Source organism: Eucyclogobius newberryi, unplaced genomic scaffold, assembly GCF_026437365.1.
Source record: "Eucyclogobius newberryi isolate DKJ021-1_F unplaced genomic scaffold, fEucNew1.0.hap1 SCAF_2, whole genome shotgun sequence".
Classification (NCBI taxonomy): Eukaryota; Metazoa; Chordata; class Actinopteri; order Gobiiformes; family Gobiidae; genus Eucyclogobius; species Eucyclogobius newberryi.
The window spans coordinates 16,573,748-16,600,023 of record NW_027315834.1 but is presented as its reverse complement, the minus strand read 5'-3'; the positions used below and the strand labels follow the sequence as shown (position 1 = coordinate 16,600,023).

The following is a 26,276-nucleotide window of genomic DNA, read 5'->3' as shown; positions in this document are numbered from 1 at the left end:
CCTTGGGAGGGGTACTGGACAGTGCACCGACCGGGGACTCCGTTGTTCTACTGGGGGACTTCAACGCCCACGTGGGCAATTACAGTGACACCTGGAGAGGGGTGATCGGGAAGAACGGCTTCCCCGATCTGAACCCGAGCGGTGTTCAGTTATTGGACTTCTGTGCTAGCCACGGATTGTCCATAACGAACACCATGTTCAAGCACAAAGGTGTCCATCAGTGCACATGGCACCAGGACACCCTAGGCCAATGATCGACTTTGTTGTTGTGTCATCAGACCTCTGGCCGCGTGTCTTGGACACTCAGGTGAAGAGAGGGGCAGAGCTGTCAACCGATCACCACCTGGTGGTGAGTTGGATCCGCTGGCGGAGGAGGAAGCCGGACAGACTTGGCAGACCCAAGCGCATTGTGAGGGTCTGTTGGGAACGTCTAGTGGAGCCCTCTGTCAGTAGGGTATTCAACTCGCACCTCCGGGAGAGCTTCTCCCATGTCCCGGGGGAGGTTGGGGACATTGAGTCCGAGTGGACCATGTTCTCCGCCTCCATTGTTGATGCGGCTGCTCGGAGCTGTGGTCGCAAGGTCTCCGGTGCCTGTCGTGGCGGCAACCCCCGAACCCGGTGGTGGACACCGGAAGTAAGGGATGCCGTCAGACTGAAGAAGGAAGCCTATCAGGCCACTCCGGTTTGTAGGTCTCCGGAGGTCATCGAGGGGTATCGGCAGGCCAAGCGAGCCGCGGCTCGTGCTGTCGCAGAGGCAAAAACCCGGGCCTGGGAGAAGTTCGGGGAGGCCATGGAGGAGGACTATCGGTCGGCACCAAAGAAATTCTGGCAAACCGTCCGGCGCCTCAGGAGGGGGAAGCCGTGCCTCACCAACACCGTTTACGGTGCGGGTGGAGGCCTGCTGACCTCGACTGGGGATGTCGTCGGACGGTGGAAGGAATACTTTGAGGATCTCCTTAATCCCTCAGTCACGTCTTCCGAAGAGGAAGTAGAGACCGGGGACTCGGAGGCTGACTCATCCATCACCCAAGCTGAAGTCACTGAGGTTGTTCGCAAACTCCTCGGTGGCAGGGCGTGGATGAGATCCGCCCTGAGTACCTAAAGTATCTGGATGTTGTAGGACTGTCTTGGTTGACACGTCTCTGCAACATCGCGTGGCGTTCGGGGACCGTGCCTCTGGACTGGCAGACCAGAGGCACGGTCCGGAGGGTGTGTTCCAACTACAGAGGGATCACACTCCTCAGCCTCCCGGGTAAGGTCTATTCCAAGGTACTGGAGAGGAGAATCCGACCGATAGTCGAACCTCGGATTCAGGAGGAGCAGAGTGGTTTTCGTCCCGGTCGTGGAACACTGGACCAGCTCTATACCCTCCATCGGGTGCTCGAGGGCTCATGGGAGTTTGCCCAACCAGTCCACATGTGCTTTGTGGATCTGGAGAAGGCTTTCGACCGTGTCCCTCGGGGTGTCCTTTGGGGGGTGCTCCGGGAGTACGGGGTCCGGGGCCCTTTGCTCAGGGCTGTCCGGTCCCTGTATGACCGGAGCAGGAGCTGTGTTCGCATTGCCGGCAGTAAGTCAGACCTGTTCCCAGTGCATGTTGGACTCCGCCAGGGCTGCCCTTAGTCACCGGTTCTGTTCATGATTTTTATGGACATAATTTCTAGGCGCAGTCAGGGGTCGGAGGGTGTCCGGTTTGGGGACCACAGGATTCCATCTCTGCTGACGATGTTGTCCTGATGGCTCCATCAAACCCGGACCTGCAACATGCACTGGGACGGTTTGCAGCCGAGTGTGAAGCGGCTGGGATGAGAATCAGCACCTCCAAATCCGAGGCCATGGTTCTCGACCGGAAAAAGGTGGCTTGCCCTCTCCAGGTGGGTGGGGTGTCCTTGCCCCAAGTGGAGGAGTTCAAGTATCTCGGGGTCTTGTTCACGAGTGAGGGAAGGATGGAGCGTGAGATCGACAGGCGGATCGGTGCAGCGGCTGCAGTGATGCAGTCGCTGCATCGGACTGTTGTGGTGAAGAGGGAGCTGAGCCGAAAGGCAAAGCTCTCAATTTACCGGTCGGTCTACGTTCCTACCCTCACCTATGGGCATGAGCTTTGGGTAGTGACCGAAAGAACAAGATCGCGGATACAAGCGGTCGAAATGAGTTTCCTCCGCCGTGTGGCTGGGCGCTCCCTTAGAGATAAGATGAGGAGCTCGGCCACACGGGGGGGAGCTCGGAGTAGAGCCGCTGCTCCTCCACTTCGAGAAGAGCCAGCTGAGGTGGCTCGGGCATCTGTTCCGGATGCCTCCTGGGCGCCTCCCTCGGGAGGTGTTTCAGGCATGTCCCACCGGGAAGAGGCCCCGGGGAAGACCCAGGACACGCTGGACTGGAGAGACTATGTCCCTCGGCTGGCCTGGGAACGCCTCGGGATCCCCCCGGAGGAGTTAGAGGAAGTGTCTGGGGGGAAGGAAGTCTGGGAGTCCCTGCTCAGACTGCTGCCCCTGCGACCCGGCCCCGGATAAAGCGGCAGAAGATGGATGGATGGATGGATGGATGTTTGTACCCATGAAAATTAGAGCTTTTCTCATTGGGTTTTTTTCCCTGTAAAAATACAAATGAATGAAAATTAAGTGTAACAAAGACAAGTTTACTGTAGAAATCAAACCACTGGCTGTCTATATATGACTATACATGCAAAAGGATCAGAAAGACATTCAAGAATAGAGAATAATCTGATTTTAATTTGGATCTGATATTTTGTCTGTTGCTCGCCAAACTTTTGCTGTCAATTTGTGTTCGCCATGTTGCACAGCTTTCTTGATGCTCTTGTGTTTTGGAGGAACAATTTTAGAAGTGCCAGCTAATGAGGACACAAACACTGGAACAGTACAGTTGAGCTGCTGGAGCTGTAAACGCTTAAATGTTTTCTCTGTTTTGTGCTCAGTGGGACTAACAAACTCATTTAAAACATTCAAATCAAAACTGCTGAAGAAGACAAAGTAGAGATCAAGTAGAGATCAAGGCCGGGATGTGTAATGCCTTATTTGTCCCAAAAATAGCTGAGGTCTTTTCTTTTTTTTTATCCGTTAAATAATTCTGTTTTGTGATCTGAAACTAAACTTCAGGAGGTTACGGTATCTCTGGCTCAAAAGAATGGTGGTGCAAGCATTTATGGGCAATGCATTTCCTTGGAGTTGAGTTGGTGCAGACGAGGACAGGCTGCGTGCTTAACGTGGGGGAAAAACAACAACAGTGCTTAAAGCTTGCAGAAACCAAGGCCACTAAGAGCCCAATCAAATGCAACATTTCCCTTTAAAACACTCCACCTCACTCTGAGATAGAAAAGCGAATCAGGCCGAGAGATCTCAATTAGAGAAAAGAATGGAACACTTCCTGCCTAGATTTTTCTACGTTTTAAATAGAATGAAGTTATACACTTACTTCATAAATCCGAGGAAAAAGATTTTAATAGTACGCCAAAGATTGGGGACAAGCAAAGGACGTAAAGAACAATTATTTTCACACTGCCATCACAATGAATATAGAAGTCATCTCAAAGTAAAACGCATATGGATTATGCAAAAACAAGCAGATTCTGGCATGGCGTTTCTACGCGTTCACATGAACTCAAGCGTCTGAGAGACGAGGCAGCTGGAGCGGCACAGACAGAAGCAGGCGAGTGAAGGACAGCACACCTCAAAGTGGATTTCACATTCAAAACACAAATGAGTCAATGTTTTTTATGTCTATCGCCTCATTTGCCTCCCCCATGGTTTTCATGCTGTAGGTATATTTAAACCAAGGACAAGTTGTTTTATAATTATGTGCTGTAATGTATATTACGATGGATATCCTTCCTGTGGGCAATGTTGGTGAAGTGAGGTCCTCTGCTTTGGCAGATGTACTGTCAATACATTAGTATTGACATTAGTTTTGATTTAAGATGAAGTTTTCCAAAGCACAAGGCAGTCCCACTCCATTATTTGTAGCAGTGCTGTCACTGCTGAAACTCTGGGTTAGTTGTTGTGTTACACCATCATATCATATTCCACTTGATATTTCTATAGAGTAAAATCAATGAAAACAATATTCTGCTTTCAAATCTCTGCTTTTCCTCTGCACTATTTGTACTGCTGTCCTCGGCTCAGGCTCCTATGTAACTCCCCAGCAGAGTTTGTAAATTAATATTTATTCATTTTTTTACATTGATTAAAATGACATTCAACAAAAATAGTGAATAGATCAGCATGCTATTTGGATGTTTAACTTAAAAGATGGAAGCTGAAGTGTTGGAACTTTTGCTCAGTGTTTTAGGGCCTAAACCTGGCGGCGCCCCTGGTTCTACCGTCCCACTGTAAACAGGTGACACACAGAGCAGATGCACTCACATGTGCAGGCAATGCAGACCTCAGGCAGTTTGTGCACAGACCAAGACAAGTGTCATTAAAATGGTAAATGGTCACATTTATATTGTGTTTGTCAACCCACAAACAAAGTGCTTTACATCACAGAATCACTCATCCATTCACACACACATTCATACGGCAGTGTACACAGACACTAAGGGCCATGGGTCAACCTGTGGGTCAGTGGATCTGACCACTCTACCAAGGCTGTTGTGTCAGGAGCGAGATTCAAACCACGTTCAGATCAAAGGGGGAGCACTCCTCCGACTGAGAAACTGACGCCCAACATCACTGTTAGTGGTTAACTTGTGCTTAAATTGATGAAAAACAGGTTCAATATCAAACAAATATCAAACTACAATTATAATACAAAACATTACAATAAAACGTAATTACAACAGCAATTTCAGGCAAATTTTGCAGCCCTTTGCTTTTTTAATACTGCATTTCAAGATCTTGCCATAAAAAGACATTTACTCTTTTATCATGTCAAAACTATTGGTAACCATTCCATTGGGCAACATGCAATTTAAACCATGCAACTGTGTGAGATTTGAACGTCATCTTAAATATTTCAGTCTATTTGATTTATGTTAGAATTAACATTTTTAGATTAGGCAAGGCGAGTATATTTATAGAGCACAAAGGCAAATCAAAGTGCTGCACACAACAAGAAATAATACATTAAAATCACAAAACAGATAGAGACATAAAAGAGAAAAGTGCAAACTAAATCCTTTCAGTCATATGCAGCAGCTCGTATTTTAGCAGTGTTTTTTAGATGGTAAAAAGCTGCTGATGTTATTGATTTGATGTGGCTGTTAAAGTTCAGGTCTGAGTCCATTATTATCCTCAGATTTCTAACTTGATTTGTAGGTTTTAGAGTGAGAGACTGGAGGTGACTGCTAATGCTTTCTCTTTGTTTCTGGGCCAAAGACGATTTAATAAAGCCAGTAAATGTTTCAGGTTAAAACCAAACACATATTTCAATGAAAACAATCCAAGTAAAAATATTGTGGTAGATACATTATAATGTTGCTGGGATATACACAAAACACACGAGAAAAGTTGTCAAAATAACAGACACGTTAAGCCTGAGTGAAGTCCATAATTGGAGATTGGGTTTAGGTAGTTTTTCCACTTAACGGTATATTCTTAATTTGGCCTAATACTGCATTTTATTATTCATTCAAGGAGAGGGAAATGTTGAAGCAGATCACGTTTGCTGTTTTCTAGTGAAATCCTTTTGTCAAACTGGTTTTTAGATTTAATGCCTGTGGGAATTGAATGTAATGACTTATACTGGTTTTTGGTATATTTATTTAACTTTGAAATATATATATATACATTTTTAAAGAATGCACTTATTTCATCCATATCTTTAAGCTTTATAAACGAAGAGTCAATCCTTCACTTATGATGGATCTTTTATGACAGTTTCACTTGGATGAAAACGCAGCATCCGTCTTCCTTATGTCCACACACCGACGTGCACGTCTCATCAGGAGTGTCATCAGCCCCCCCACTGCTTGATGCCTCTTAATATGGCACTATTGTCTCTCAATTCAGTGCTCGTGTCTCTATTATTTGCCGCCTTACTCTTCAAATTTAATAGGAAAACAAGTTTTAAAAGCGAAAAGCAATTAGAGAGAATAGCTGGGAATTATGTGCGTTTAAACAACTGAGTCTTTATGTCTGACATGGCTTTGTTTTTAAATGGTGCATGAAATGTAACTGCAATTTAGCATCTTTTGTACAGCCATTTATGTCGGCTGCCATCACACAGTCCTACACCCCCACACTCCGAGGCTAACTCATGACTTTACAGATAATTACCTTTGCTCTGAGGCGGGTTCTGGCTGCGGTCTCGGAGAATGTTGATCTGGTAAACTGCTCCATAAGGCTCAAATAGTTCTTTGAGCTCTTTCTCTGACCAGGAGCGCGGGATTTGACCAACAAACATCTTGATGGCATCCGGGTCAGGCTGGTCCGAATGCTCCAGTGCCCCATTCATCTTCCCAGGAGTGCCATTACTGTAAGACAAAAAAACAACAACAACAATTGAAATCTGTGTTAGTAACTGAGAGCTTACTAGTACACATGACAATCCCACATGGTATTACCACGAGCGAGTTATCACTTTAACGGTCTACAATCATAAATGTCCATGCATGTGTGGTGAGAGATATCAAGTTTAAAATACTAATTGGTAAAATACTATAGGTGTAAATTACAGCTCAGGAAAACATTCAGTACAGTAGGTTTCATGTTTAATGGATCCAAAAAGCAGAGATAAGTTGCATCCAGTCATCCAACGTACATAGATACGTACATTTGCACAAACCTACAAATAAAACACGCCTTCTTTCACTTTCCCGGAACTGTGTATCCAGCACAAAGTCTTTATCTCATTCGTGCTGCAGACATGGGTCTATTCACTGTGTCGCTGACATGTGATCTGTGATAAGAAGCAGAGACACTCTCAATGTATGTCGACTTGCAGCTGTCCAGGCAGTGCCACGTGTGAGCATCTGCTTATGTCGAAGTGCTTGAATGAATCCAGGCTTTCAGCTGTTAATGTGAAGCTGTGTATGAGAGATTAGCTCCAAAACCACTGCAGGCAACTATTAACAGATGTCCATGTGCGCGTACGCTGAGTTTACACATGGAAGCTGTAGGTTGATGACTCTGCTATTCCTCTAGTCAACAATTGATGTAAAGTAAGTAGAACAACAACAACAACAATAACAGTAAATTGAAGAAAAATATTCAGTTGTAGTCATCTGGACAAAAAAGAAACAGCAGAACTGAAGACAATTGAGGACAATGTGTTTAAGGACGGTTAACATATGGCTACGAACCTTTTTAATGAAACAAAACAAAGCCAAATCTGATCTGACAGCATTAATGCCATGTAACAACATATCAAGCTTAGATATATAAATAGACATTGTGAGAAAGAGAAACAATGGGGAAAAGAGAAAAAAGGCAGACCTTTGAATGCGCACCATCCATCTTTTGCAGAAAGAGCTGAGGCGCTCAGCAGAAACGCCCAAGTCTTTAAAGGACTTAAAGGACATGTCAAATAAAATGCCAGAGCGGAGAAAGAGTCAATGAGCCAAACCAGTGCTAACAGTCCTTGGGGCCACGACTGCTCCTACTAAGCTGTCCGATAAATTGCACGGGCCTGAGTGCAACAAAAACCCTTCGGCCAGAGGCTGTATGGAAGTAGGGGCAGAAGGTACTGCTCTTACCAAGCTCTGAAGCAAGTTTTTAAGCACATAAATCTGCAATAATTGTCAGGGCTAGGCCTGCGTGGTTGCTGGGTTTAAAATGCTGCAGCTTGTCCATCCCATCACAGAGCTGTAGTATGTGAGCAATACCCAGGGATAAACGCTGGGGACAATCACTTATTGTTGGCTGTTTATGTGAGGTCCGAGCCAGTCCATGGGGGAAAGCATACAATAGCTGGTGTCAGAGCTGCTCCTCCCTCACGCAGGACATTGTCCTCACTGTACTCTGACCGCCATTTTTCACCCACTGAGACAAAGAATAGTCTGACTCTGCAGCCATAAGGCACAGGGCTGTGTAAATATCAGTCTTGTGAAGATTGCATGCTCAGTTGGGTCCTCAGGTGATTGGAAGTAGGTGACGCTGCTCACTACAAAGGAATGAGCACTCTTCCTTTGCCCCTTGGCCAAGACTGACAAGGTGTTATTGCATGCACACAGAGCTGTGGTGTGCAGAGTGCACATGTGTGTGAGAGTGTGTGCCGCACAGCAGGAGAGTATCCTGGGGCTCAGATTAAGTCGTTGAGTGGATCCACTCCTGCGTTAGCCTCTCCATCTCCCTTCCTTTTTTTCTTCCTTTCCATTCTCTCCCTCTCAATTTGAGACAATTGTTTGTCTTAATGGCTTAACTATTGCTTCCATCACTCCCGTTCTTTTGTGGCCACTAGCTTGGGCTGTGACTGATGCTTGAGTTTTTTTCTTTGTGGGTGAGTATATCTGAGGCCTATCTGAGAAAAAAATGTCATAACTTGTTACATACTGACATTGAAGTAACTAGTGCAACACAATAATTGATTACTGGTGCCTTTTTCAGAGAATAAGGCCTAACCATTGATGAGAACTTTGTGATTATAATTGTTCAAAAAAAAAAAGACAAATAAGTCTCAAGATTAATTCGACAGCTGCTTACAACTTAGTAAGATGATACACTGGATTCATTTGAATAATTATCCCCTACTCTTAGCTGTTCATTCTGTTGTTATTTATCTGTAGTGAACTCTTGCATTAGGAGTTCAACGTTACTGAGATCCATTGTTGGAACAATCCACTTCAACCCACAGTTTGGTCAATTATGGGTAATTAATAGGCGTGGGGATGATGTAGTGGCTGTTTGACCAGTGCTGTGGCGATGGTTATTTTTGAACACAACTGTACTATGAGGGGGGAAGGAAAACACTCCCCCTTTTAGAGGTAATGAGAACACAAGATGAGCTGCTTGGTCTTCAGAAACTGCCTGCTATCCACTGTTTCTGCCTTGTTCACAGCTGGAGCCCAACTGGCAGTCAGGTAGATACTTGGTGCACACACAGTGGAAAAAAGGCCTGAGACGTTGAGGAAGGTAGGGCTGGAATAAAAATAGGGAAGAGAGATGAAGACAGCTGCATACGAGCCAAGTCTAGAAGTAAGCACAGCTCAGAACCCTGCATGGTGTCTTAGAAACCAGCCTACACATAGACACATAGCCGCATCACACATGCATACACACGGACAACAGTTCAGGATGACTGCATCCCTCTCCCTGCTGTTTCCTCCTTCTGCATCTTCTGCTCTGAAACACGTATCCTTACTGACTCCCTTAACCCCAAAACTACAGCATGCACAAAACAAACCCTTGCAAGTGACTTTTTGCAAGGGCCAACCTGTCACACTCCTTTTCTCATTTGCAGTCTGTTTGCTGGATGTGTAACGGTCCCACAGGGAAACAAATCTTGTTGACAACTAGACTGAGAAACATCCCTTACACCCCCAAGGGAGACGGGCGACTGAGGTCAGCGTTCACACAGGCATGTGCAGAGAGGCGCTAACATCGGACACTCACACCTTCACAGACAGATTTTGACACAAACCTCACATTTAAACACTGAGGATGACACAGCAAGAAAAGACAATGGCTAAAAAGTTACATAACATGGTAGTCTTTTGGGAAAAGCAAACTAAACAGGATTGTGTTCCCAAATATTAAAGTAAGCATTAATGTTATAATTTATAAATTAAGGCAAGAGGTTGGAGCGCTCAAACACCAGTGACCAGACCACACTGGAGTTGTGTCCTTGGGCAAGACACTTCACCAAAAGTGGTGAGTGGTTGGTGGGGGTTGGAAGGACTGATGGGAATAGACGAGCAGTCTTTATCATTATAATCATTGTCTTATCAGAATATGAGAAATTAAAAGCAGACACCATGCTTAAAAGCATATTATCTCACACACTGATCGAGGAGCTTGCCAATCTGAAATGTCACAGCAGCTAGCAGCGATACCCCAGCTCAGCTAGCTCTGTGCTAACGAGCAACTGTGGGCTGCCACCTGCTACTGAGAGCACACACAGCATGCTAGCACATGATTGGATGTGGAAACTGAAGAAAAATAATTTCTAGATCCTCCAAAGGGATCCTGAAGCGTTCCCCAAGCCAGCGTGTCCTGGGTCTTCTCCGGGGGGGACATGCCTGGAGCACCTCCCCGGGGGGCGCCCAGGAGGCATCCGGAACAGATGCCCGAGCCACCTCAGCTGAATCCTCTCCACGTGGAGGAGCAGAGGCTCTACTCGGAGCTCCTCCCGTGTGACTGAGCTCCTCACCCTATCTCTAAGGGAGCACCCGGCCTCACTCTCGGTGAATCAAAGCTTTGCCTTTCGTTTCAGCTCCTTCTTTACTCCTCACTTGTAAAGAAGACCCCGAGATACTTGAAGACACTTGAGGCAAGGACTCTCCAACCACCTGGAGGAGTGGCTATTAAGTATTAAACATTATTTGTATAAAATCAAAACTCACAGTAAAATACATTTAAACTTGCAATTTACATTAGAAAGAATGTGTGTTTAAGTTAATATTAGTTTTACCAAAAAGGGTAAAAAAAAAGCACAAAAAAGCACATATTTGCTAACAACCTCTTTGTCCCGTTCACTAATTTGGTTCACTGTCATAATCTAGAAAATAACTATTTCCTGTTAAAATCTTTCATTCAAAAAAGGCGGAATCTACTCCATTAACTTCTAAACCTCAAAATATTTACTTTATATCTAACATTAATATAGCATCTAACATTAATATACATTAACAGTAAACCCTCAGTATACAAGGGTCAACCCATGAAACAGCAAACTCACAAAAACAGTAAGTGGTGACACTGCAAGTCATTGCTCTAAGCCTAAGTAGAGAATATTTCTTATTTTGTATCACTTTGCCTGGCCATTTCAAGAATTCTATAGAATGTCTGATGATAAACCTTCACATAAATGACAGTTCCCAGTACGGATTTGTTTTAATTTCTTAATACATTTCTTGACACGTTGCTATTTCTAGATATCCCAGAACTTTAAACCAAACAAAGTCTTAGAGAAAATGCTATAATGATACAAAAATATAAAAGTGCTATAGAAATATCCACATGTCATAACATAAATATTGATTAGCACTTCAAACAAAAAGTCTTTCATTCTTCCTCGGCAGAGCTGTTCCAGGAATGATCTCTCTAAGATGTTTTCTTCCTCCTGACCTGGTGTCTCCTTTCAAGTGTGTGTGCAGATGATAGAGGGGAAAGCAGGGGCAGAGAATTAGAGCATCTTAAAGTCTCAACACCAGATTGGTCAAATCCAGGCGGCAGCAACAGCAGTGGCAGCAAAATTCCTCTCTAATCTTCAGCACACTTCCTCTCTTCCTACCTTCTCACCTCCTTGTTTCCTGTTGCTATGGGAACACCAGTGTCGATTGGGGCATGGTGGGAAGGGTGGCTGAGGGTGCCATGGCGGGGGGCTTGCGGGAGCTTTCTCTACTCACGATAGTGGAATAAACATATTTCCATACTTCTTTGTCCTTTGTGTTTGCAGTACTTTTAGCTTAGGCTGTACTCTTCATCACATCCCATTCCTCCCACTCCCATCTTTCATGTTTAAGGCCTTAATGAGGAACAGCTTGTTTTCGTGGTGCGAGTGTGTGGTCGTGTACGTATATGTGTGCGACAGAATGGCAGTGGCTCAGGCAGTCTGGCGTTGCGCTGTTGTTAGGTTCTGCCAAAAGTCATCATCTGACTCTCCGATGGGGATGATGATGGCCTATTTGTCTAATACGTCTCCATAAAATGCTCCAGCAATGTTGATCCAATGAACAGCAGACAATAAGGCCTAATGGGGGAAGGTTAGTGTGCAAAAACAGTCTAATAGTTCACCATAGCCATAGGGATGGGCAACGTGACCCTGTATTTAAACATCTAGAGAGCCCACTTGATCAATATGGTCCAGCAGCCCCATCGGTACTTAGTGCTAAGGAGTCACGCAAATGTTACTATGTCAAATACGTGTAGGAACAGAGAGACAGAGCGAAGCAAAGCACAGTATTGGTCCAATACCAAGAGAGTTCAAAGCGGTGCCAACAGACCGGGACAGAGGCTGTGGGGACATGACTGCAACAATGAGCCATGATCACAAGCAGGTCGTGACTGAGATGTTGACCCTTAGCAATCATTCCGTTCAAGTTTGTGTTGGCTTTGGCAAACAGTAGTCTAAAAACATAGCCTATTTGAATGAATGGAATGAGAAGAGCTGCATCATGCAGTCCTGGCACTGGGACACAGATGACCCGGATTTTGGTCCCGCACTTAACATCAGTTGCCCTAACAACATCTTTTTGTTGTGGCCATTTTCCAGAAAAAGAGTTCCACCAACAGGGCAACATGTAACACCTCCACCGCTGTGCACGGCTTGAACAATACAGCTCCCTGGAGTGTTCATGCACATTGGTCGTGACACCTTTGAAGGGGGCACTGAGGAGAAAACTACAGGGTGCAGTCTGAAAATGGCGTAATCAGGGCAGCGGCACGAGACAAAGACAAATAGAGCGAAGGCTGCTTGTAACAAAAGCACTGAATCAACATCATGACTGTATGTTGTAAGAGTCTGCACACAATTACATCTCATTGTGAATAAATCCCTGCATCGTTTTTAGCACAAAGGGCTGAGAAGTTTGATAATTTGCAAGATGGGCCGGCCATGTTGTTTGTGACAGATTGCTAAATTGCCCATAGTGTTTGTTTTTCAATCCTAACCCAATGCGTTTGTCTGGACTGAATTAAACAGCCCCTGAAACTTAAACATACTGTGGGTTTCAATGAGAGGTCCACGTCATTGAACTGAAGGAAATCTAGAAGAAAAAGTAGATCATTTAAAGATGGCGGCAATACAAAGCGGCTTTTCTTGTGCACAGTGGCACAGTTTCACCTCTGCTCCAAAGGAAATTTCTTGCAGAATGAACGAAGAAATTAGTAAATTAAAAAATGACTGAAGTATGCTTTGAATAAATGTTTGTTTTCGTTTGACACCAGTTTACTCAGTTCTTGATTCAACACTATATGAACCATCTTCCTGCAGCCTCTTTATGCTTTAATAACAATTCCAATCTATTCCCTGTCTTTATTTTCCTCTGTGATTTATTTGGCTCACAGTCAGCAATGAAAACACTCACACAAACGGGTCTACTTTATGTATCTTTCACAGGATTTCAAAGCAGTAGGTTGTTTAATAGTATGTCACCTCAAAAGGAGAGATGTGCTGATGCTCACTACAATCTAATTATGATCTTAATGGAGCAGAAGGAGGGATGGTAAGTAAGGTGGTAGTGTGAGGCAGTGGTTCTCAAACGTTTCAGCACTGGGGCGCCCTAAACGTTCTTTTCCTAAGCCGAGCCACCCCAATTTCACTTCAGAAACTTCCCCTTTTGTTCACCTGGTTTTAAAGCATATATTGTTAGCCCTTGTTAGCCGCATTATTGGTAGCCCAGTTCATATTCAATACATTTAAATCACATCTACAGAATTTCATAGAGGCAATTGCTGTTTTGTCTCATTATTTTTAATCTACCAGAGTTTCGAATTTTGCCAACCAAGCAATTTTAATTTGGCAATGATTCGAAAATATATTGAGCGTTAACAGTTAAGTGTATTACTAAACTCTAATAAAACTGTACATCTGAAAGACTTGTCTGATCTGCTCCTAACACGACTCTGTGTCTGCTCTGCTCCTGTCTGTTCCTCTCTTCTCCTCTTTCAGGACAATCACAGATATGGGAAGCAGGTTATGTGCCTTTTTCTGTCCATATTTCAAGGCAAATATCATAATGCACATTTAAAAGCGTGTGCGTTGTCGCAATCGATCAGAGTTTTCCGTGCTGCGTGCATGTATTAATTCAAACTCACTCTTGGATTAAGACTAAAGCGAGTCATATTTCCGTGGTTCCTAGGTTGTTTTACACGAGATTCAAACTGTTTCAATCTGCTCTGCTGTGAGGTTTTGCTCTACTACGTTTCCCCTCATGGCTCGTCACAAGAGAGGGAAAGGCACTGTTTTGCACAGCTGCCACACGCCCCCAGCCAAAATGTGCTTTTTAAACAAATCATTGCATGAATTATCCTATTCTGTTTAATAATTTACAACACCAATTATTGATTCATAAATCAATAATTGCACATGTTCATTTGTCAAAAAAATCTATCAAACTATAGCACACTCACGTCACACAGCACCCTCTTTGAGAAAGCCTTGTATGGGGGCAACATTAGAGGGTCTAGACCCTCTAATGTTGACTAATAGACTCGAGGGTGTTCATTTTGAGCAAAACACACATGGTTCTACATTTCAAATACTGCCATATGTATTTGTGCCATTAAAAAGAAGAATGCCCAGATTTAAAATGGCTAAAGGTTATTGCTATAAGAGGCTTTTAGTCCAAAGTCACTATTCCAGTTGAGATATGGTTTACACTGAATGTACACGTGGAGATGTTTGTATGTTAAATGAAACTGGACCTAATTCACAAACATGACCCATCATTCGCACTTTTACTGAACCTTTTACACCTTATTACTTTTCCTTCTTTTCCTCCCCCACCCTCCACTGTCATTCATTCTAGGTCAAGATCTCGGGAGCAAAATCCAACCTGGATAGGTCTGTTCTACACTGTCTCAGAGGAGGGAGCCATATGCTGACATATTCTGATGTAGTGGAGAGTTGAGAGGGGAGAGAGAGAGGGCAGGCTTCATTATGCATGTGCCTGTGTGAGCACACATATGCTCCGTGTCTCAGGGAGCTCCCAGGCATAAACACAAACATTTGACCCACAAAGATCAGCAGAGGCCACAGCTGACACGTTTAGACCACATCTGAACAGTTTGACATGAACATTCACTGTATTTAATCTTTTAGGATAACACTGATCCTCTTTGCTTTATAAAGCTGTGATTTCCCTCCCAAGAAACCATTCTCTAACTAATAAGTGTTAGGTAGGGATATATCAATCAATACATTTCAGATAACTTATGTGGACCTCATGTAAACATATCTTTGATTCACATCTCAATTCTTCTTCTCAGCTATTGTTTTTAGCTCAATCCTCAAAGTCTGACGCCCCATGAAGATGATTACTGGGAAGAGCCAGAGACCTTGGAAAAGCTCTCTGGTAGATAAGTCCCTTTCTGCCCTCAGTTGTCAGGAACTGTGGAGCCGAGGTGTGAACAGGGCTGGTACAGGTGGGGCTTCCCTCTTTAGACTCTATACAAGCAAACACTTTAGCTGCAGTGTTAGCCACAGTTGAGGGGTTCTGAATGGGGATGCTCTAACAGGTCGGCAATGCAGTCCCTGAGCCCATTGATCTGTGCTGCTCACTAATAGCAGACAGCAGAGGCCTTGCTCTCTGGGGCCATTAGGATGCATGAGTGGAAACCATGCTAAATAGGACAATACACAGAGGTGTGCAAGGGTAAATACAGGTACACTGCAGTGTGAAGCTGATAACAGCCTGAGAAACAGTAAATAACGTGCCTGTGTTTGGTCAGTATTGAGAATATTATACTGCATACTTGGCTTCATATTGTGATATAATGGAATGCACATCCTCACTATAGGAGCTATTTTAGGGTGCGTATAATGGATGGATTGGAATATACAACCCTATTATTTTAATTGAATACAGTTCTGTGTCAATAGAAGAACAGATTTGTGACAATCTGCTTTATTTATCCCTGTCCCTTTAACAGACCTCACTGTCATTCTTAATACTTTATAAATATGCCATCCATTTTAATAACTTCCATGTTTACTTGGACACAGATATTGTTCATGCTGGTCACAGAATAAGCAAGCATGGTCGCGCTCCCATCTCTAAGCGCTTGTCTTCTATCTGGAATTGTTTTGGCATGAGAGGATGCTGTGATTTGAGTATTTGTAAAATCCACAGTCACAGCTGTTATTGTTTAGTCAACAAGATTTGGCGGGGAAGATAAAAGCTGCTCTGTTATATTAGGCCTAATCTTGAGCACTTGTCTTTATCTCTCCATTGTAAAGCGCTCCTTATCTCATACTTGTTTTCAATAAGCTCCTTTTACCTGCTAAAGCGTTGAACCTAAGCGCTTTTGCTGTGTTTATACAACTGTTAGATTTTCAGCATGAACTTTTAAGCTTTATCTCCCGCTAAACAAAGAGAGTGGTAAGTCAAATAAAAATCATTGAACCTGTAGAGGTAGGATGTTCTTTTATTTACTGAACATAAAATATATACTATACTGCAAGAACATATACTATCATATCTAGATATCAAACATTAAAAGTGGAATCATCTTTGTATTTCTGTTTCTATGAAAATACTTTGTGCCACCAACATGTACACAAGTAGAATTATATATAGGTTTGGAAAATGTATACATTCAATCATATTATCTGATCTAACATTAGTCTTGTGTTTTCTTGTGTGATCTCTGTATTTCTTTGGCTGGCTGATTCCTCTCAAAAATATTTGTGCATCGAACCCGTCCTTCTGCGTTGAAACCACACAGATAACACAGCAGATAAATGATGCGGCGCAGGGTGCATCCTCGCGCTCATCCCTGTGTAAATACATACATGAGTGGGAGTGCGCAGGAGAGCGCACTTCTGCCGCTCGTAGCCCCCAGGACTTCAAATCATCCTAAGGCTCCTTCAAAATACACTTCACCATTTTTGTCTGCTTTCCAAACTCATTACTCCAGTGAAGCAAATCAAACAGGGAGCTAAACACAACTCCAGAAGTGAAGTGAGCCACGTGAACACAAGTGCCAGAGAGAAATTAAGAATGACTGAGTTAATTAGGAATATCCAACATCTAATTAATAGTTCCTACTGTCAATCGATGGTTATCATCAGGGATAGAGACTTGTGTGAAGAGTTTTTAAAGACACAACCTTGTCGACCTACACAGAGAGGACGGTGTCCTCTCTGTGTAGGTCCTACAAAAAATCAATGCGTGTTTAGAGCGCAATCATTGTGTGGATGATGTCAAAGTAATTACAGAACATGTGCTAGTCGTCTCACATTGGAAAGAGAACGCCAAGGTCCCCGACTGACCAAATACCCTCTTCACACAGAATTGACGATATAAAGGAATTCAACTTTGAATTCATCAACTAAATAAAGAAACACAAGTAAATAACGTTTCTCTGAATGTTAACATTTTACCTCACGTAGTAAATTTAACTCAGCCTTGCAATGATAATACTTATATTTTGCAGGCAGGATCAAATGTTAATATTTTCTTTGAAGACATAGTAATAGATAGACATAAATTTACTTTATTTCTCATTTCAATTATTATACTATTAGAGTGTTATCTTATCTTAGATGTCAATCACCAATAACATTTGTGCCACAGCATCCAACTGTTATAACAAATCCAGTCCATATCATATATTCATTTAAAAAAGTACAGCTAATTTGAGTCTCCATGCTGCTCCTTCACCTGCCAGCATGTGCGTGAACACGGTATTTCCTGCCAACAGATCAATACTGTGGATCTATTCTGGTTTGTTAAGAGTAATGGGCATGGATTTGAACAGAGAGGAGCAAAGCTAACAGCCACTGATTTAGACTCTCCACACCGGACCTATTTACTTCTCAGCTCCCAGCTAACAGGCTCCTCCCGAGTCCCAAACACTTTGTTCTGGCATCACAGTGCTGTATGCGTCGGGAAGAAAAATGACCTCTATTATGTAATCTCTATAATGATTCTTTTTGAGAGGCAGAGGCTACAACAGTGAATTACACTAAACACCATTACTCTTGACTGTGCTTTTTGGTGCGTGTCAGTATGTCGGTATTTATGTCAGATTGTGTCCATGGACAAGATAGTGTTGATGGCAGTGCTTTACAGCTAGACGTGAAAGTGTAACTTGAAATGGTACTTATACTGATGCAATTTTCTCGAGGCTCTAACTCAAATTTACAAAAATACGACAGCCCCATTCCCGTCTCCAGTCACAATATTGTGGTTGGCAGCAGGAAGCACCAGGACAAAATCTCTTGAATACTGTGCGAATGGTTTGTTGTTGCGACCACTGTCAAAACACCTATGGACAGGGGTTGAAACTAGAATTTTTACTAGAACACATGGATAAATCTTTTTGTTATACTTGTATTTTGTTTTAATAATATGAAATTTAACAAAAATGGTTACCCCAATGTACTGCAGATTTCAGGGGTCTTTGCCTCTGCCGCTCCCAAGGAAAGCCACTGTACACCACAATACACTTTTAGCAGGTCAGTGAAATTGAACCGGGACTCAGGTCAGAGTACAAAAGAAGAGTTTGTCACACAATGTTTGGGGAAAAGAGAAAGCAGGGAGAGAGTGGTGGAGGACAATAGGAGTTGACAGGGAGCTTGAGAGATGGAGAGATTGATGGCATGTAATGATGAAACGGATGGAGGACAAGACAAGAAAGACATGCACGTCAGAGGCCATTACTCATCTTTCCCTGTGCGCACACCACACAGAGCATATATCACCCAAGGGTGCAGTGGCTACAGTCTGCCACCCGCCTCTCTCATGCTACTCTTTTTTATACTTTCCTTAACCTTTTTATTACTGTACATTCACTCACATTATGTAAGATTTTAATGTCCCTGTAGTTTTACAGGTCAAATTTGAGTTAAGTGTAGGTACACATAAGGAGAGGTTTTTTCATCAGAAAATATTTCGATTCACTATCCGTGACGAAAAATGCATTATTCCACCTTAACAACAAGGTTGTGGGTTCAATCCTTGTCCAGACTAATACACAACCTTTAAATTTGGCACCAGCTTTGATAGATTTACCGTACTTTTGGGATTTTTTATAGTCTAATGAGGAAGTGAATCTAGACACAAAGACACACTCGGAGCGCGGACATACGATATACGGCTGTCTGCAGTTTAGAACCTGCCGCATTGAATGGAGATTTTCTTGGCCCGTTCTGACCCTGCTGGTCAAAAGACAACCTGTTTATCACTATCGTGGAACATGTTTCTTTATAAATATCTCATGTTACAATGTAACACTCACTCGTTAAGCACAAGCTCAGGAGCAGATGATCCAGATGTGAAGACACAGACACAGGTAAATCAGCTCACACAGAGTCATCCAGGACAGAGGGGACAGAGGGGACAGAAGGGACAGAAGGGACAGGTGTGATGTGTTCTCTGTATGTTACACTTGAAACTGCTGTGTGTTTTATTACAATCCAACTCATAATTACTGAGAAATGAGTCTAATTAGTCCGGCGGTGGAGCGGACTGTGGGTGCGCCGCAAGAACCCTGGTTCTAAAGACACATCACTACTGTTTAGTATAAGTGTAAATATCTAATATTACAACGTGGGCACATGCGGTTTATTGACAGGTGGCGAATATGTATAATTTCTATTTCTTCATACATTCGAGTGCGCGGCTTTCAGTGAGGAGCGCTGTATAGCCCAAAAAGTACAATACATACAGCTTCATAAGAAGAAAGAAGTTTGTTATTGCACCTAGAGCTGTAAGCAAACAAATGTCTTATGGGCTCAGACATTTCATACTTCATCAGAAGTTCTGCGGTTTATGCCCCGCCCCCTGTGAACTCAAACAGCTGTTGCTATGTTGTTGCTATGCAGACCCCAACAGTTTAGTGGCAACGCTATTTAGATTTAATCAGAATAGCTTGAATGGTAGTTTTTTTTATTACTTTGCCAAAAATGAATATATTTACAATTAGCCACGCCCACTTTAATCATCCAACCCATCACAGCACTGATGTGTTCTGCTTGACCAATGCGACCAAAACAAGCAGCAAGAACTGCAGAACAAGAGCTCTAGGAACAAATTATGTCATTTTGTTCTTACAGCTCCAGGTGTAAGAAAAAACTTGCTTCTTATGAAATATGAATGACCTTAAGTAGCCCTTCTGCCTAACTTGTTTAAAGACTCTGGTGAATTGGCAAATTTAACATGGCTTTTGAGATTGGATGTGAGGGTAAAAAAAATCCTGTCCAGCACACATCCGCAGCACTAACGCAATAGTCCTTGGCTTACTCACCATTCTCTGCTAAGCTGCATTTACTAAACATCTGCTTAACACACAGCACACACTCCTTAATACAATGCTCCGGTATGCTGAGCGCTGGAGAGTGTGCCATCCTTGTTCCCCGTGGAGGCTTCAAATGCATCACTGCTAATCAGAGGGAGGCTCAGCTCATAGCGCCGGCTACTGCTGCATGTAAATCCCGCACAGATGAAGACATAAGGCTTGCACAGGGTAATTGGAGCTAATACAACCTGCAGCTCCAACACCTTTCCCTGATTCCTCACACTACAGCTACCACAAGTTGGACATTTATTCTAAGAAGATATTAGCAGGAAGTCAAGCAAATGCTGTGAACAAAGTTTTCAAATGTCAAAATGGCCAGGTGGGATTTATTTGTCTGGGGCTTAGTTTGTGGTATAAATAGTTTGTGGTATAAATGCTCAAAAATGTAACTAACTTGTAGGTGCTCTTATTGGGGCAGTAAAAGGACAGGAGTGTTCCATCATGTGGCTCCTGACACAGACACAGAATATAAAGGTCTGTGTATAGCCCCATGGGTCTGTTGTTGTTGTTGTTGTTGTTGTTGTTGTAGTTGTTAACCAGCTATGATGAGCCAGAGTCACTGTCTTCCCTTTAAAGGTAACTCTTTTTATTAGTCGCTGTCTGTTCAGCTCAGAGATCCTGTTTTCTGTCCAGTGAACGCTCTTGATCAGTGGGCAAACATAACCATCTATCCATCCCCAGTAGACTTCCTCTGTGCGCCCAGTGAGGCTTCAAGAGAAAGGAAACCAAACCAAGACTCTTAGACGTGAAGCTGTAAATGCTCCCAGTAAGCTATAATGTTAGATGGTTAAAAAGGCATTAAGAGAAAGCAGTCTGCCAATCTGGGCCAACCGCAGCCACCACAACCATCACCACGGTGCCCACTCAACGTCAATCACATCGCACCAGCACTTCCACAGCCTGACAACCTGCAAAATGTCTGGGAAAAACCGCCATAGTAGATAATTATAAACACTGCTGCCGAGAGGAAAACCTCAGCCTCTGAGAAACCACAGCTCAACATGGTGAATGTGCCTCGGTCGAGTTTTCAACACAGAGAGGAAATTTAGGGACGATGAATTCAGAATAACTAATTAAAAAAACAAAACATGTGCTTTTTGATCTTGTGAGAGAATTGCTTAATTTACCAGAAATATAGATAAAGATGTAAACATAACATACTTGTTTAAAAAAGGTTTGATGTCACTGACTGAAGCCATTTCTCTCGGAATGAGGTCGAGATAAAAATCCCCCCAACAATCCCGCTCAATTTTGCCACCGCTCTGATAAATTATATCTCATTAATGAGGTGTCAGCACTAATATTTAAGACGCTAATTTGTGCCCCTCCTCAAGTCGCTTTGATCTAAATACAGTGTGACAACTTTAATGACTAAACAAAACAGGACAAACAAACCCAAAGCACGGCCTCTGAACGGTACAGGGGAGGTCCACAAGGTCAGGCCTTCAGGGGCAAACGAAAGGGACACCAAGCTAACAATCAAATAGCACTCTTAATGTGCTTTGTTTCTTCAGGTGAGGTTCGGCTGAGGTCTGTAGAGTCAATCAAAGTGGTCGTACCAAGCACACAGCTAACAAAAGGAAGACAGATGAGAAAGTCAGGATTAAGATGAACAAAACGCACATGAATTAACAACTGAAATCTTCTGCCAGTAAATGTCAATGTCTGAGGTTTGCTGGTGCTAAAGATCGTACTTGTAGCAGCTGGAGCGGGTCCGATCGCCTTCATATCACACTAAATAGTGCAAGCAAACAAACAATACAGTACATTACAAAGGATCCAGCAGTGTCAAATGAGCATAAATATTCCTTGTTTTATGAGGTCTAGTTGTGGGTATTTGTCGCACCGTCAAAAAATATGTAACATTTCTAGGCTAAAACCTACCGTCACTGGCCTGCTTTATTGCTAAGACTATATATTATGAGGAGATATAGCACTTTGAAATCCAAGTAAAACCAATGCTCCTGTTTTTTTTCCCTGTGAAACACGGTTATTCTTGAGAAGCCGGCTCCTGTCAGCACCGACCTGCTCTTACCTTTAAATGACAGAGGTAACCCTCTTATATGAACAGCCACTGCTAAAAGCATGTCATTTTCTCCATAATGTCAAGTGGGAACAGACCAGAACAGAACAGTTAATGGCACTGTGTTTGTTCCTCCCTTGGATCCCTGGGTGCTCTGGTTTATAGATCTCACCCATGGCACACATAATCACTGAGCTGACCCTTTGCAAACCCATACATAAATACTACATGATTATTACTCAAAGCTCTGCAAAAAGGACTGTCTTCATTTTTTTGTTTTGTTTAATTCTTTGATTAAATTGCGTAAAGCAGTTGAATATTATTCTCATTAAATAAATTAGGGCTAAAATGATCCATTGGCCGCACAATATATTGCAAATATCAATACCACAATATTGGCTGATGGTTTTGCCACAAATGAAATATCTCTCAATAAGACCAACGTTCTCATCTTATTTTATTTTTATTTTTATGAAAATGTTTTTTTTTGTTATAGTCTAAATTTGCCTCAATTTAGATGATTCATTCAATAATTTTGACACAGTTTGGCATGTAGTTTGGCACAGTTTTTGGCATGAACATGTTTGCTTTGATATAACTGAAATCATTGTCTAAAACGTTTATTAAAATAATGAGTATGAGATACACATCTTTCTGGTAGAATAAACATATCGTAAGACGTTCTATTTTTAAAACCTATCATGGGAAATGGTCTGCGTTGCATTAGTTGGCTGCATTGGTTGAGTTTGTTTCATGGCTAACCCTCAGGCCCATAAACAGCAGCTCTCCCGCTCTTTATTCTCCTCATGCTCTCCTTCCTCCTCCCGCTGCAGAGGCTAGAGGTGCACACACTGTGGCTTCTCTCATTACCTTACCACCGGACGCCAAAGACCCCTATTCACCTCATTCACACACACTACTGTCTCTCGCACAAACGGATGCCCCCCCTGCCCCACTCCCCCTTTCCGTGCGAGACTCCTGATTAATCATCTCTTTTAAGCCGCCCCTCCCACTGTCTCTCACACACTGCCGTATTCAGGATGCAACACGCCGGGCGGATGAACGTGATGCTGATTCTGATTGGTACCTTCCCTGATGCTCGAGTGCGGCTGATCACATTATTTGACCTTAGCTGATTCTCCATGGGCATGTTCAGAGCAAAAAAAAAAGGAAGGTCTTATACCTGTGAAAAATGGAGAGAACTGCCACTGGAGTCGATTAAAGGGTGACGGATTAAGAAGAGTGAAAGACAATCCTCATGTCAGGTCAATGCCAGGTTAAATTTGAACTTGAATTGGAAGTAACTGTTGTTGGAGGACGATAAATAATATAAATAGATGCTCAAATTGTTGCATTTGTTGTATATATTACAAAGAGAGAGGACGTTTGTCCTCAGAGTCAATACTTAAAAAACTTATAAAACTTATAAACATGAAAAATTGACAGGTAACACACAAAGTAAATAATACTGATCTAAGATGTTTATCTGCCACTAATGGAAACAAATTCTACACTAAGCGTTAAAACGCTATTGAATAATAAACATTCAACTGCCTTAAGCAATGCCACGGAAATTCAAATGTTCCAATCCAATAATTTAGTAGCAGCAATATGCACCTTGACACCTATGATTTACACCATATTCTCTCTCGCTAGTTCATTTTACTGAGGCATAGCTGGAGGATGCAAGCATTCATTACAACACCACAAATATTCACATTTGTCATCTGCCAAAACATCAAGGTCTACAAATTACTCCTTATTTGATCAATCGTATATACTTCAACAGTAAGAATAGTGCTTTAAGCCTGTTAAGCTTTAAACTTGAATATAAAAATAAGCATTTTCCAATCAGGAAAATAGATAAGTCATTAGAAATGTTGGAGAGTTCAACAGCAGAGGCAAGAAATACACACAATTTAAGTCAGGTTTGGAACATTTCAGTTTCACGTATGTATTGGTGAATAGATGTAAAGGCTTTAATAGTTAAACCTTTTTCATAACCTCTTTTATTTCACAACCATTTCGGACACTGTGACCTGTTCTTCTTTATTACTTGGATCCACTCTCCTCTCACTCTTCCACACACTTTTAGACTTTATTGGAGCCTATAGCCTGGGTTAAACACACATAACTCTGCAGAGACTGAGGAGAAGAGCCATCCTTTTTCACTCACTGTAACACTCAGGTGAACACCCAAGGTCCAGGAGCAACCTTAAGAGCAGTGATTGCTGTAATAGGCCTATAGAGGAGACAAAAAGACAACAAAAGGATTGAAGGGAGAATGACTTGATAGATGGCTCTACTTTCCAAGTGACTTAGAGAGGCTTCTCCCTCGCCATGCCCAATTTATTCCCAGTGGTCACTATTACTGAGCAAAACACACATAAAAACCCCCACACACATATCCAATGTATAGAACAGAGGCGGGTCACACCACAATGGGCTGCATTGATTTTGCAATATAAACTAATGAAGCGCACTAAACTCAATACAGAGACCCACCCTGTGAACAGCTGTAGCCCCAATGTCTCCTCTCAATACACAAAGTGTATGATGGGTGATGTGATGGAATGTGTGCACATTACACAATTACATTCACGTTTCCCATAGTCATGTGAAATAATATACTAAAAACACACGTACCACAAGGGCTGTACAACATGAATATGACGATACAAAATGAGTAGTGATCTCTTCCCTGTTATTGCGCCACAAAAACGTACCACATTAGAGTACTGTTATTGTGTTATTCTTGGAGAGGAGGCAAGAGGGGAGGACATGTGGAGGGAGGTAAGACTCAGTGTGAGGAGGTGCCATGTGTGAGGAAAACACATGCATTAAGGCGTGGCGTGGGCAGAGGAGGGTGAGTGCGGGTAAAGGCTAGAGGTTGCATGAGAAGGTTGCAGAGAAGTGTGCTCCATACGCAGGAAAGCCTCTGACCAGCTGGTCTTAACTAAAACTAATGTGTTACTGGTTTGGAAAAGTAAATCGTTTGCGGCCCGGGGGCTGAGTGGCCTCTCTCCATGTGCAGAGTTTTGAGTTCGAATCTCGGCTCAGACTATTTACTGCATGTCCCTCCCTTCTCTCTCATCCCCATTTCACTCATTTCTAAGAAAAAAGTTACTCCGACCTGGCTCCAAGAAAATCGTAGTAATAATTCATATCGCTCACCCCTACAAACCACACACACACATAAGTGCAAGTTGGAGCCAAGTGTGAGAAAGTCTGTGTTCCCCTGAGGCTCTCGCTCTCTCCTCGCTCAGTATTTCCTTGGTGACAGCTGTCATCCTGTCAAGGCCTATGGCTGTGCTCACTGACACGCACTCACACACATACATGCACATACAAAATCTACCATACCGTGGTCTACCAAAGATACGGACAAAAGCAGCACAAGTGGATCCTTGCTGAAAAGTGAATTATTATTATGGTGGAATCATTGTTTTTCCTTTAGCTCGTCATTAGGATTAGTCCACACAAACCAGCTCACACTCCTTCAGTACCTGCATTACCCAGCTCGTTGTATGAATTTAATATTTCCCTGCATATATGAAAAGGAATCCAACTATGGTTTAGTCGTGCCTTCACATGATAGTAACTATAGATGATTGGGTATATTTGGAAAGATCATAAAAGAGTAAAATATTGATTCCTTCTTAAATTATCCCTGCTGGCCTTTGACAGTGTATATCGGAGCTAGTCGTCTGAAATGCTGCACCAGTTCGACTCAAACCTGCTGCTGACACACATTCCAGACAGTACACATCTAGCATGGCCAACACAGCGGTCTGCACACCGCTCCACACTGACCCGCTCTTGTATCACAGTAGTTAAGGATCTGACTGTAGTGCTGAATCCACCGTTCCACCCCAGATCTGTCTGCTCAGACGCAGGCAGCCTGTCACACATCTACAGCCTCACATCCTCCAGGGAAAAACAACTAGAACTAAAGTATTTAGGTGTCAAAAAGACACATTCATTTTAGGTACTGACTCTGTAATTGATCCTGCTCTAATTCTAATTTTCATAGTTATGACTGCATTTGTTAATTGATGGCTGTCACATCTTGCAATTAAAACCAAGGGACAAGATTCATGTATCTTCATATATATTCTTATTCTAGTTCTTTAGAACAGCAGCAACAGATTTATCAATGTCCAAAAAAATATACAAAAACG

General features: G+C 42.8%; 1 protein-coding gene across 17 annotated transcripts in view; it reads right to left on the bottom strand.

Annotated features, from left to right (window-relative positions):
* Nucleotides 1-26,276, bottom strand: part of celf2 (cugbp, Elav-like family member 2) — a 149,791-nt gene that overhangs the window by 56,473 nt on the left and 67,042 nt on the right. For 16 of the 17 annotated variants that reach the window (XM_072453801.1, XM_072453808.1, XM_072453803.1 and 13 more), the window contains one exon: nt 6,228-6,424. In XM_072453801.1, coding sequence (XP_072309902.1) covers nt 6,228-6,424 — 197 coding nt within the window. Of the gene's footprint in view, nt 1-6,227; nt 6,425-7,385; nt 7,559-26,276 lie in introns of those variants that run through there. The other variant, XM_072453802.1, reaches the window with a different exon arrangement.